Genomic DNA, 13,512 nt, shown 5'->3' on the forward strand with positions numbered 1-13,512 from the left:
CTTATGATTTTGATCAATTTCCTTTTTACAGTTCCTCTACCCACATGTTGAAAGTCACCCGCTACCAGAGAATCATCTGCTACTGATTTCAGAAGAGAAATGTAAGTATATCCTGAGGACTTCATGAACGGTGCATCTCCCAGTGAAGCGTAGGAAGGGCGTGATGAATCTTCTAGCTGTCCACTCGCCAGTGCTGAGGGTCCACTGACCTTTGATGTCCATTGGAGACCTAGGACTCCTGTGGAAGGGCTTTCCTTCTGTTTCTACTTGTTGTTCTCTTAGGCTCTGCCTCAGTATATGATGGGCTCCTGCATATATGGATTTCCAGTTTGGGCACATGGTAGAATATTTGTAGAACAGTTGTGCAGGTCATTTTTGCCTTCTTTAGTCCATCCTTCTTTAAGATGTCTGTCACAGTGGATAACCATGATTTAAGGAGAGAGGCTTGGATGGACAGAGGGAAAGGCATTAGAAGCTAGAAGAATTCCATGGCAGAACTCGAGGACACTTACTAACTTGGTCAAATTCAGATAGAGGCAGATAAGATTGGGAACATCCTTTAATGATGATTTCAAGTCGGGGGAAGGGTGGAGAAAGGACAAAATTCACTGGTGTATCTTATCTAGTAAGCTGTCTTTCATGTTATAAGGTGAAAGTGCTGATTTATAATTAGAAGGACAAGTCTGAGGGGTTAGGATTGTGTTCACTTCCTATACTCTTGCCCAATAATCTGTCTCACATTTCTGTAACTAGAACCAGCAGAAGGTACATATGGCTGAATCTAAATCGCTTACTGAGAAAAATAGACCATCTGCACATCAATAAAGTGTTCAGAGTTCTGTTAATGACCCCTATAAAAATACCTCCCCCTAATATCTGGCATAATGAGTTTTCTATCTGATGTTTTCATATAAAGAGGTATTGGGTATTTGGAAATTGAAGATAAACCCTGCCAAATGAGCCCTTATTAGCCCTATGTAAGACTGATGCTATAGGGGAGGGAAATACTTGTTAAGGGAACCCAGGGGAGCAGAAGAGTTAAATGCTTCATGTATTGTTGATACTGAGGAGCAGAGTAAATGCTGGACTTGAAACAGACTTAAAGGGAGGGTGGAGAAAGGTGGGTTTTGTTTTGAGCCTTGTGAGATTGCCATCTGTGATAACACTGTTTTTCAGCCAGTTGTTTAATCTGCTTTGCTTTTATAAAAAAATGTTCACAACTGTTAGGTGAAAAAAAGTACTCATATTTTTCATGAAGGTTAAACTATTGTTTCTTTTTTAAAAGATATTGAACAACTTCATATCCAAGTTACCCAAGAAGATGGAAATAGAGTGGTAAATATTTGAAATTCCTTTCGCCTTAGAGTTTTTTCCCATAAAGAGTGGCATTTCTAGACTATTAAAGATGGATTGTTATAGAAACATACTACTTTATTTGGTGTCTTTCCAATTATAGACTTGCTGTTGTAACATGTGAAATAATACAAGATACATGAAGGAGTTGATTATCTCCTTTCTATCTACCTCACCCCCCAATCTCAGTCTCCTGACATAACTAATGACAGCCTTGTGTGACCTTTTCCATGCCTTGTACCTTGCTCAAGGTTAGGTGTACAGATAGTGGGATTCAGTTGCTTTTACCAAGATAGAATCATAATATAAATATTAATTTGCTGCTTTTGTTTTTGCTTTTTACTTAATATATCAGGGGTATCCGTATAGGTTTCTAAATAGAGAGATAACTTTTTTCTCTAATTTTTATACATATATACACATACATACACATAATAAATGGGATCATAGCATATATGCTAAGGTTCTATATAGTTCAGTTTTCTTTTCTTTTTTGCTTGTTTTCTACTTCTCCCTTGCCTTTTCACTTCTAACTTTTGTTCATAACTTGGTGTGTATCCTTTCACAGTTTTCTCCATACCTATATGTCTCCCATCTCCACCCCTGACACACCCAGGGGTTTGTTTATTATTCACTCCTTCCTCATTCAACTCTGTGGAATTACCTACAAGCACCCTAGGGCAGCTCAGTTCATTGTCTTTAGAAGTACAAATAGTCCCTGGCATGGATGTGCACAGTTTTGTCACCGTTCTCCCATGGATGGATATTCACTTGATTGCCTTTTTTCCCCCTTTTATTTGTTTGCATTACAAATTGTCTCAAATGTTTTTAGCTTTACATGTTTGGTACACGTGTTTCTTTGGGTTAAATCCTCAGGGAAGGATAAGTGGGTTGACGGTTATATGCATTTAATAAACTTCAACAGATTTTGCCAGATTGCTTTCCAAAAAACTTGTAACACTTCAGTTTTGCAAGCAAAGTATGAAAGTACCCTTTCGCTCTATCCATACCAGTTATCGATGTATTTGCCTTTTAAAAAATCCAGTTTGATGCGTTTAAGTTGATATCATTATTATTTGAGGTTGTGTTTCCCTTAATATTGATGAGGTTGAGCATCTTCTTTGCTTATTGGCTATGTGAATTTGTTTTTCTGGGAATTGCTTAGTTATATCCTTGTCTATTTTTTCCTGGGTTGTCTTTTTCTTGACAGTTTGTGTGAGATCTTAATATATTATTGATATTAAAATGATTTCCTTCAATATTTAAATAGTCTGCATCTAAATAGTCTTTCTCTGATTTTAATCTTAAATTATGTGAACAAAATTGAAATGGGAGATGGCATTTTTAAATTATGTATCTATGATTGAAAGCATCAAATCAAGAGGCCTGGCTGGAAAATGACCAGAAAGTATGTGGCTGGAGCTCTGGGCCACTAGTGGCTGAGCGGATGGCAGGGCAAAGACAAGGCCAGTCGTCAGAAAAGGGTCAGGCCAGAGAGGAAAGGCCAAGGTGCAGAATCCCAAAGCCAGCAATGAGAATTTAGAGGAGAGAGTTAAATAAACAAGTTGGGGTCAGGAAGTGGAAATGGACACAGACAGAGGACTGGCTGGTTAGAAGAGGGGTTGGGAGCCATGAGAGACACTGCAGAGAGAATGAGGCCAGGAGGCACCTGTCAGAAGCCCAGGAAGGATTCTCCTGGCCAAGCAATACAGTCTCAGCACTCCCTCATCCACATGTGCCCTTCTGTGAGGCACTTCTGCCCTCATTCTTTTTTTTTTTTTTTTTGCCGTACGCGGGCCTCTCACTGTTGTGGCCTCTCCCGTTGCGGAGCGCAGCTCCGGACGCGCAGGCTCAGCGGCCATGGCTCACGGGCCCAGCCGCTCCGTGGCATGTGGGATCCTCTCGGACCGGGTCACGAACCCGCGTCCCCTGCATCGGCAGGCGGGCTCTCAACCACTGTGCCACCAGGGAAGCCCCCTCCCTCATTCTTAAAGGCTTAGATGATCTACAGCTTCATAAAGCCATGTGCAGGTCTGCATAATCATCACAACATCCCTACACATTAGAGGTGGTATTATAATTATCCCCATGTTTACAGGGAACACAACAACCTAGACTCACAGAGGTGAGGAAACTCTAGAGAGGGACAGAACTGCTATGTGAACCTGGTTGCCATGTTCCAATGATCATGTTCTTGCTAGTATAGGTCTTTATCTGAGAGTTCCCAAATCTACCCTAACCTAAACAATTTCAGAAAAATGGAAACAAGATGGGTTCCCCAAAGTTAAGAGTCAGATAGGTACTGTACTCTTGGATCGTTTTCCAGCAAATTTGATGGAACTAGGCAAACAAGAAATAGAGGTGTATGATTCTGCATGCCCTGTCCTCCCTTGAGTTCCAAGTTAGCCTCATTGGAGAAATCCCATTTAGGATTAGAGAGGTTGAAGTATGACTATGGACCATTCTGATGTTCTCTTTTTTCCTTATTTCTTCTACATCAACTTGTCTTCATTATTTACTCATCTGTCCCAATATAGATCACCTTTGCTTGATGAGCAGTTTTGAGGAAAGTGAGTTCTTAATTCCTTGTATTACACTTATCATTTCCTTGGCAATTTACCCTTGCGTACCCTATTTCATTTTCCTTCTTTTGAGAAGGATTCCTTGAGTACTTCTACATGCTAGAAACAATCAAGCCATTGAGAATGTAAAGGTGTTGTAGAAGAGTGCATACTCACTGGGGTAGACTTATAACATTAATTAAAATGTAATTGTAATAGAAGCATGCCAAAGCACCATAGGAATACAGAGATGGGGAGCTTTGCCTTCATCTTGGGAGGGGAGGGAAGGATTTCTACAGGAGGCAGTGCCTAAGTTGGGTCTTGAAGGATGAATAGTGAAGTATTGCTGAGAGATGGGCAGTATCATCATGCTCATTGTGGAAGACATGAAGGTAAGAAGCATGACCAAAGACACATGAAGAGTTTATGGCAGATCTAGGATCATTGCCCAGAACCCTCCTCTCCCAGGCCTGAGTTTTCCCTTGGCCTAACAGTCTCTACCTTTGGTGGTAAAGCCCTCCAGACTGCAGATACCTGAGTGGGTTATGTCCAGAACAGGAAGCTCTGAATCTTGTGTTAGCACAGCTGTTGGTTTGTGGTAGGTGTGGCCTTGCCTTCAGCAGCCCCAGCCTGTCTGCCAAACTAAGAATAAAAATAAGATAGTTTATTGCAGAGTGTTTGTGAGGAGCAAGTAATGAAATGATGCCTTAAATCTTTTTTGGAAAGACTTTCCATGTGTATGTATTGGCGGTAGGGGCTACTAAAAATAAACTGTGGAAGTATTTACATGTATTATAAAGATAGAATAAGCAAAATAATTATGAAACCCAGATATGTTCTCCTTTAAAATAGTTATTTATTTCTAAAATCTCTTTGCCTCCTTAGGTAATTAAAAATTCTGGCCATCTCCCAAGACAGAGAGTAGCCGAAGATTTTGTTTGGGCTCAGTGGGATATGTCAGAGCAGAGGTTATACTACATTGATCTGAAGGTAAAAACTAGACCACTGGCCCTCCTTTTTGTGGGAGTAGTTTAATTTTGACATTATCGTTATTGTAATTTATTAATTACTTTGTTTTCATTGATGGGGCAGTCGACAAAAGTTGATGAAAAATAATGGAGAGGTTTTCCTTACTGTTTGATTTTTGGCTGCTTCCTTTTCTCTCTCTTTTTTTTTTTTGTGGGGGTACACGGGCCTCTCACTGTTGTGGCCTCTCCCGTCACGGAGCACAGGCTCCGGACGCGCAGGCTCAGCGGCCATGGCTCACGGGCCCAGCCGCTCCGCGGCATGTGTGATCCTCCCAGACCGGGGCACGAACCCACGTCCCCTGCATCGGCAGGCGGACTCTCAGCCACTGCGCCACCAGGGAAGCCCTCTCTCTCTTTAAACTATTGTTTTTGTTGATTTTTTGTTAATTTGTCACTTACTCTGTTTTCTTTTTTAGAAATCAAGGAGTGTCTTAAAATGCATCCAGTTTTCTGCTGATGAGCACTTTAGCTTAATGGTAAGTCCAGAAAATGATTGGGCTAAGGAAATTTTACAACCTATTGCCCCTTTTAAAGAGAGCTATTATCATAAACAGCATTTTAACATTCTTGGTCTTGTTTTTTAGTCACTTGTATGAGCAAGTAAAATAGTTCTTGCCATCTCAAGACTTCAATTCTGTAACAAATGCAATTAATATAGATTATTAGAAGAGCACACACAGTAAATTTCTGCTAACTGAATGCCTCATATTAAAGAAAAATGGGTAAGAGTATCAGTGGGAGGTAGTAGGTGTGGTTAATAGTAGATAGCTTTACGTGATTATGCATCATTTGATCCAAAAGAACATGTGATGGTGGATTGAGTATAAGGTAGAAGGTCAATGAGAGGGTAGAGTTCAATCAGTACAAATCTAGAACCACTCCTGGAAAAGCTGTTTGGAGTGCCAGCCTTGTAGTGAGGAGTCACAAACATCTTTATCTGTGATGGACAGAACATTATTATTCTTCTTGACCAGGGTAAATATTGGTGTCTAATACAGATTGATATCATAGCATTACAAGAATTTCATTTACTCCTTCTGCCCCCTTTTTTGGACTCACTCATTCTCTTTCTAAAGACACCCAGTCCTTCCCTCCTTACGTGATCATCTGTGTCTTGTAAAAGTCTACTCCTTCCAATTGGCTTATTATAAAACCCATTTATGGTAGTCAAATCTGAAGCAAAGTTTGCCTTTTGAGAAATAAATACACATCAAGCTTGTGATGTATGTAAACTCCAGAATGTTCCCAGTGGACTTTCTGTCTGTGGACTTGGGGGATATCCTCTGAAGATAATGCTGGTTAAAGGAGCTCTTCATCATTAGGCAAGCACAGTGTTGTCAGGTTTGCACTGGTTTCCAGAACTATCATCACTTAACTAATGTCATTTTTCACTTTGTCTTCTCCTGATTTTTTGACAGTTTGAAGCACCCTTGGATGTATCATTAAGTGATTCAGGATTCAAGTAAGTTACTCATAGATTACTATTAATTTTTATAGACACTTGTGGGCAGAATGATTATATAATATTTATACCTAATCTATGATATGCAGATAAAAGGATAGTTTGATATTCTGTGTGTGGGTGTGGGTGTGGGTGTGTGGGTGTGTGGGTGTGTGGGTGGGTGTCATCTTTTCTGTTTCTGTTCTCTATAGGGAATATAAACAATGTTATCAAGCATGAACGCAGGGTTTTTGCATGGAAAGGCAATCATATTGATTTTTCTTAGTCATCTATTTCTGTAGGGCGTCTCCATTTATTTTGATCTATGGAAGTGCTATTCTCCCTGTGATTCAATAAAAGCATTCGATGAGTCAGAGAGAGAGCTACGCTTAGAATCAAACATCAAAACCCTTTTCTTGTTGCCATCAAAGAGGATATTGCAGGTCAATCCACTTATAGCTCAGCTGAGTCTATTGCTTTACTTTTTTTCCTGTTTTCCTTTTTACACAAAAGGCGAGGTTTTTTTCCCCCAGATTATTTTACATGTAGTAAAAACATGAGACACTGTTGAAAAAATAGACACAAGGCCATAACTGCACAGAAGAAATGAAAGTCTTCTTGAATTAATGGTAATCTCAAACTGTTACATATTTCACTACCTTTATTTCATCATATATGAATGTTCATTTCTGTCCATTGTGAAACATAATGTCGGCATTACTCTAAAATCAAAAAAATTTATAAAAATGTAAGTTGAAAGGAAAATATATATTTTTCTCTATTGCCAGGCCATGCCATTTATGTAACATGTATTTTTAAAAATTACTGTTTCATAGTTTGTTTTTTTTTAACCAAAAGATATATTATCTACTGGAATTTCTTGAGGACATGTCTCTACTTCTGTGGGTAAATTATAGTGGTTATGTCCTTTATGAGGGAACTTATTTGTAAATGCATTTATGTTCTTAGACTTGTCAACTTTGGATATGATGATCTTCAAGACCAAGAGAAATTATCCAAACACCCAACCTTGTGCGTTTTTACCAACCATACAGGTAGAACCGGGTTGCATTTATCAATTTACTTAATTATACTTGAGTTCCATACATTTAGTCATTGTTTAGCTATATTGATCTTGAAAATAAAATATAATAGGGCCACACTCTTACATAAGTGATTATATGGATATTTACATACCAAATTACATTCTCCACTGTAATTTTATACATTTTCTGTCTGTATAAAAGAAGCCACAGTCAGATTCTTGTTCTAATAGTTTTTGTATTATTGTTCTAATAGAGGGGATAGATTCATATTTAATCAAGCTACATTTTCTCATTTTCTCACCTGCTCCATTTTTAACAAATGGCATACGATGATCGGGATGCTTTTTGTGTCAGGCTTACTGATGTTTGGGTTCTAAACCTATGTGCTTAGCTGCTTTAAGAGCCATGCTATAACCTGAGCTGACAATCAGAGCTTCACATAAAGTTGTTAGTGTACAATATTCCATCTCTTAACACCTGTTTATTGTAGATAGAGAAAACAGAGAGGGAAAAAAAATGCCTGAAAATGAGTGGAGAGGAGTATGATTACAGTCAATGAATCTGGTGGAAAAACTGCTCATTAACCGTAATAATCATCTAAATAATCAACTCTAATAACTAAATCTCATAGCCATCTTTAACATCCCAACTTGAGTGGACAGTTACCACTTAAGTAACGCTTAGACTAAAATTGCTTTCCTTTAAAGCCAAATTATGTGGTATTCATTGAGCTGACAGTTATGGAGCACTTACTGTGTGCTGGGTATTGGGGATACAATGGTGAGCAAAACTGACCTAAACCTTTTTTAAGTAGAGTGTTACTATTCAGTATGGATGTTAGACGTTAAATAAGTGCACACATAGTATTTGAATACATTTTATGAATGAGAACTACAGGAAGCCATGAGAACATATAACAGATGTTTAATGGAAGCTACTAATATCTTCAGATATGTTCTAGTCCAGCCAGTACATTTCATTTTACAGAATGAAAACTGAAAATTGCTTCCTTTACCACCTCACTCCTTCAAAATCCATCCTATAGTTTTTCTGTCCATCCAGGGTCTCCCTCAGCCTTGTAAGTCCCTCTATAAACAAGTCTTGGGGAGTTTAGGGCAGGACATGATATTTCCTTTGAGACTTGAAGGAGGTATATGAACTAAGAACAGGGTGACTGAAGTAGAGTGAGCAAGAGGGAGAGTATTGCGAGAGCATTGAAGAGGTGGGCAGGGGCCAGGTTGCATAGGGCCTTGCAGACTATGGAAGGGCTTTAGGTTTTATCTTAAGGGTCATAAGGTCATTAAAGTTTTTTCTTTTTTTCCTTATGACGACCTTTTATTTTGAGAATGCTCAATTGTACAGAAAAGTTCAAGAATATAATGAACATCCATGTCCCTTTTACTTAAATAATCATATCATTCACAATGCTTTATCATTTGCTTTATCATTCTCCTCTTAAATAGGTAGCATTTTTTTCTTTTTGACTGAATCTTTAAAGTAAGTTGCAGCCACCATGATACTTTACCACTAAATAATTCAGCATGTATCTCCTTAGGTTAAGGATACTCTTACATAATCTCATTTCCATTATCACTGAAAGAAATTAGCTACGTTAATTAGTAAACTATTTCATATTCAAATTTCCATAATTGTGTTTTAAAAAGTCCTTTTCACGTGTATGTATATATGTGTATGCGTATACATGAATAGATACGTGTACGCATATAACTTTTAAAAGATTCATGCGTTTCATTTGGTTGTTTTGTCTTTGCAGTATTGTAATGTAGACCGATTCCCACCTCCTATCTTCTGTCCCTTTTTTTCTCTTTTCACAACATTGACATTTTGAAGAGTCCAGGCTATTTGCCTTGTGGAATATCTCACATTCTGGATTTGTCTAATTGTTTCTTTGTGGAAAGATTTAACTTCTTTCTCTTTCCTTTACATTTTCTGTAAGTTGGAAGTTAGGCCTAAAGGCGTTGTTAGACATAGGTTAAACATTTTTGGTAAGAATATTTCATAGGTGATATTGTGAACTTTATTTGCACCAGATCAGGAAACGTATAATGTAAGGATGTCCTACTGTTAGTGACACTAAGTTTGGTCATTTGGTTAAGTGGTAACCACTGCCTGTCTCCCTTGTAAAGGTACATTTCAACCTTTGCGTTAGTAATCTGTGAGGTGATACTTTGGCATTAAATTACTATCCTATTCCCCAACAACTTTTCATCTGGTGGTTTTAGGGTCCATTGACGGTCCTTCACTGAAGTGTTCTAACTGGGTAGTGACATGATTAGATGTGTATTTTGAAAAGATCACTGTGGCTGCTGTGTGAAGAATAGTTCAGAGGGCACAAGAGAAAAAGTGGGGAGATGAGCAGTTAGGATAAGGTGTAGTCATATATTTAAGATGAGGCTTGATCTGGGATGGGCAGTAGAGGTAGAGAGAACTAGGAGGGTTTGTGATGAATTTTGGAGATGGAACTGAGGAGACTCGCTATGAACTAGATGAAGAGGAATGGTTCTCAGGTTTCTGGCACAAGCAGATGGGTCAACAGCGGTGCCGTTTACTGAGGTACAGTGGTTTTGGTGGGGCTTAGGAAGGGAGATCGTGAGTTTTGTTTTGGACACGTTAACTAAGAGACCTGGAGCTTAGAAGGGGAGTCGGGACTGGAGATGAATAAGTGTGGAAGTTGTTAGACCATAGCTGTCATTTGAAGCTGTGGGAAGGGTAAAGGGTCAAAAGGGAAGAGGTTTAGGAATTAGATCTGGGAGCAAAAATATATAAAAGTTAGGTGGAACATCCAAAGAAAAAGGAAAAAGTATGGGGAGAGAAGAGGAAAACCAAGTGAGGTGTTATAACAGCCAAGGGCAGAGCGAGTTTCATAAAAGAGAGTGACTGTTAGTAGGTGGTGAGAGGTGGAGTCCATTGGGTATAGCTGCATGAAGGTTACTGTGAGTAGTTTGTGCTGGGTGACTGAGGTGAAATCTTGATTGTGATGGGTTAAGTGTCATGTGGGAGTTGAAAAATTTTAGCAGCATGTGCAGGCATGAGAGAGGCAGCAGCTGAAAGGCAAAGTGGGATTTAGGGAATATCATTTTTTGAGACAGTAGGGACTCTAGTATGTTTGAATGCTTAAGGGATATTTAGTGGAAAAGAAAAGATGACAATACACAGCAGAGAGGAATGACCAGTAGAACAAATTTGCTTAGAAGGTGGGATGTAATGGGATCCAGAGCTCATGTGGTGGGACCAGGCTAGTACTTGACTACCTTGTACTTGACTTTAAATCTGTTGGATATAAATAATCATTTTAGGCTTTTATTCTATGAAGCTTTTATTCCTTCTTAATTTATTCCCATAGGAATTTCTCATGAACAGTAGCAGCTTATAAATAGGCTATCTATGACATATCTTAAGAAATAAAATGTTAGGTTAATCTGGCACGAGATGTGAAAGAGTGTTTTTTTCCTTTCTCAGCAACATCTAGGAGAATAGCAAATGAGCCTTGCTTTTCGCAGTCAGCTTTGAAATAGAAAAAATAAACCTGTTTCAAATGGGATGCTTCCAGATTTACAATGAAATAAACCAGAGAAGCACCCTTTTGCTTTTCAACTAAGAAGTTGTCAGTTCATGTATTTCCCAAATTACTTTTCAGAAATAACTTTTTAACCTTTGTTGTTAAAACAAACCTACTTCAGCAAAGTAGGAATGGAGAAGAGAGCAAATAGTCTAATCCCTATATGGCTCCCTCTATAATGGGGAGCTTAATTTTCCACTGGTGTGAAGAACAGAAAACATGGTTCATGAAAAAAATATAGGTAGACTCAGAGCTTTTTACAAACTCAACTTATTTCAACTATTTACATTAATGCTGATGCTGTAATAACATTGGATGTTCAGTTGTCACATATTGGTCATTGGGAGCTACTTTGTCCTTTCAGCATTACTTTTTACATTCTTGAAAGCATCTTTGTCCTGAATTTTCCTGCCCTAAGAAATGATATCTGCTACCTTCCAGGGAGTCAGAGGTTAAAATCTGGAGGCTGCTCATGAGAGTTGGTGATAGGCAAAAGTGCTCTGCCAATGTCAGGACACTTATGTATTAACATTATGAGTTTGTATAGATTTTTCTAATAAATTTTTTACAAATCAGGGACCTCCTAAAGAATTGAAGGAAAGAAAATACACTCCCTATCCAATAGTCAACCCTGAAGCTGTACTTCGAGTTCTCCTGTGTGTTCTAACTCCATGGTGGCTGTAATTCTTTCTTGTGCACCACCTACTGGGAGGTAGTGAGGGGTGAAAAGTGTAACTTCTCCTTCCTGTACATATAATTGCAAGAGTTGCCCTTCACAAGTTCCCAGAATTAGGCCTGTGTTTTAGCATTTTATAGAGCCTTTTACAATGAGATAATTTCCCTTGGAAAACTTTGTCCATAATAGCTTTCATTGTCCAAATGGTTTCCCCCAGGCTAGCCAGCTTTGAGATGTTATCTTCATCATTGATGAATATTCATTACACATCTCTGGATACGCCATTAAGAGCTTGCTTTGTTTTTTCAAACTCTGACTTCCCCCAACTTGTAAATAGCGGCAAAATTATTCTGAAATAATAATAATAAAGCAGCTAACCTTTATGACCAGCTATAACTTCTTTGCCAGAGCTTTATACATATTACCTCATTTAACACTCACATTAGAACCATACGAAGGAGGTTCTATGTTTTCCTTATTTACAACTGAGGAAACTGAGGCTTAGAGAATTTAATTAATATGACTCAGGCAAATTTAAAAAATACTGATGCCTGAATCTCATCCCAGAGATTCTGATTTAGTTCATCTCAGGTGGAGCCTAGGCATCTGTGGGCCCAGGTAATTTTAATGTACTTTCAGAGTTGAGAACCAGTGCTCCAGAGCTATGCTGTCCAAGAGGGTAGCCACTAGCCACATGTGGCTATTTAAATTTATTAAAATTAAATAAAATGTAAAAGAAGTTCCTCAGTCACATTAGCCATCCTTTAAGTGCTCAGTAGCCACATGTGGCTAGTGGCTACCATATTGGACAGCACAGATATTGAACATTTCCATTATCAAAGAAAATTCTAGAGATGGGACAGCTTTGCAGAGCCTGTGCACAGCCCATTTCCCCTTGTTGTGTCTTTTTTTCCCCCTTTGGGATTGGGAGAGGGGACTAAGCCACAACATAACTATTTGGAGATATTTGCTTATGAGATCTGAATATGGCTCTTGGTGTATGTAATTAGGTTAGTTTATTCTACATCTCACTTTAACTTTCTTCAAAACAAGAAAAATGATAACCTCAATTCTCTAAAGGATGGTGTGCAGAGGATTTTGCTAGAATGGAGGTTATGATCTTCCTTATATTTTTGACATTTCACGTTCATTCCTCAGGGTAGTTTCCTAAAAGAAGAATTACTGGGTCAACAGGTGTGAATATATTTAATCCTCAGCAAAACAGTTTTTCGGAGAGGTTGTACTAGTTCACTCTTTCATTACTATTATTTGAGAATGTTCTTCCTACTGCTCCATTGACAGAATTGATTATCATTTTTAAAACTTCACTAATTTGAAAGGAAAAATGTGGTGGCTTGTTTTAATTCTTGTTTCTTTATTACTAGAGAGGATGAAGTTTTAACTCCGTTTGCCAAAAATGCCTGTGATCATAGAACGTAAAAGAACAGGATAAACCAGTAGGGTTTTTGCTGGTAGTATGTTTACTGTATAAAAGTAGTCAAAGTGGTACCGAGGACTTTTGTATCTGTTATAATTACTATTTTTGTATCTGCTTTAGTATAGCATTATTTTATTCTTAAAGAGTCTGCTGTAATTTTAAAGAAAAGATATTATCATTGTGTGGTCATTAAGCATAACAGTAATTTTAAATCTAACAGAATTGTTACTTTTTTGTCTGATAAAGTTATTCTTTTTTGTTGTTTTCTGTTGAAAATATTGCAATGAAATGAATTTCTAACAATATATGGCAGTCTTAAAAGTCATTAAAAGAGTCACAAAGGATAAATATTATAACGAAATGCTTAAACATGTCCTTAAATAGTCTTC

General features: G+C 38.1%; 1 protein-coding gene across 3 annotated transcripts in view; it reads left to right on the top strand.

Moving 5' to 3' along the window:
• GSAP (gamma-secretase activating protein) overlaps nucleotides 1-13,512 on the top strand; it is an 89,868-nt gene that overhangs the window by 25,478 nt on the left and 50,878 nt on the right. For all 3 annotated transcript variants that reach the window (XM_033439641.2, XM_004263392.4, XM_033439646.2), the window contains 6 exons: nucleotides 32-101; nucleotides 1,286-1,335; nucleotides 4,800-4,904; nucleotides 5,359-5,418; nucleotides 6,361-6,404; nucleotides 7,353-7,438. In XM_033439641.2, the coding sequence (XP_033295532.1) occupies nucleotides 32-101; nucleotides 1,286-1,335; nucleotides 4,800-4,904; nucleotides 5,359-5,418; nucleotides 6,361-6,404; nucleotides 7,353-7,438 (415 nt within the window). The remainder of the gene's footprint in view (nucleotides 1-31; nucleotides 102-1,285; nucleotides 1,336-4,799; nucleotides 4,905-5,358; nucleotides 5,419-6,360; nucleotides 6,405-7,352; nucleotides 7,439-13,512) is intronic.

This window comes from Orcinus orca, chromosome 9, assembly GCF_937001465.1.
Source record: "Orcinus orca chromosome 9, mOrcOrc1.1, whole genome shotgun sequence".
In the NCBI taxonomy this organism is placed as follows: domain Eukaryota; kingdom Metazoa; phylum Chordata; class Mammalia; order Artiodactyla; family Delphinidae; genus Orcinus; species Orcinus orca.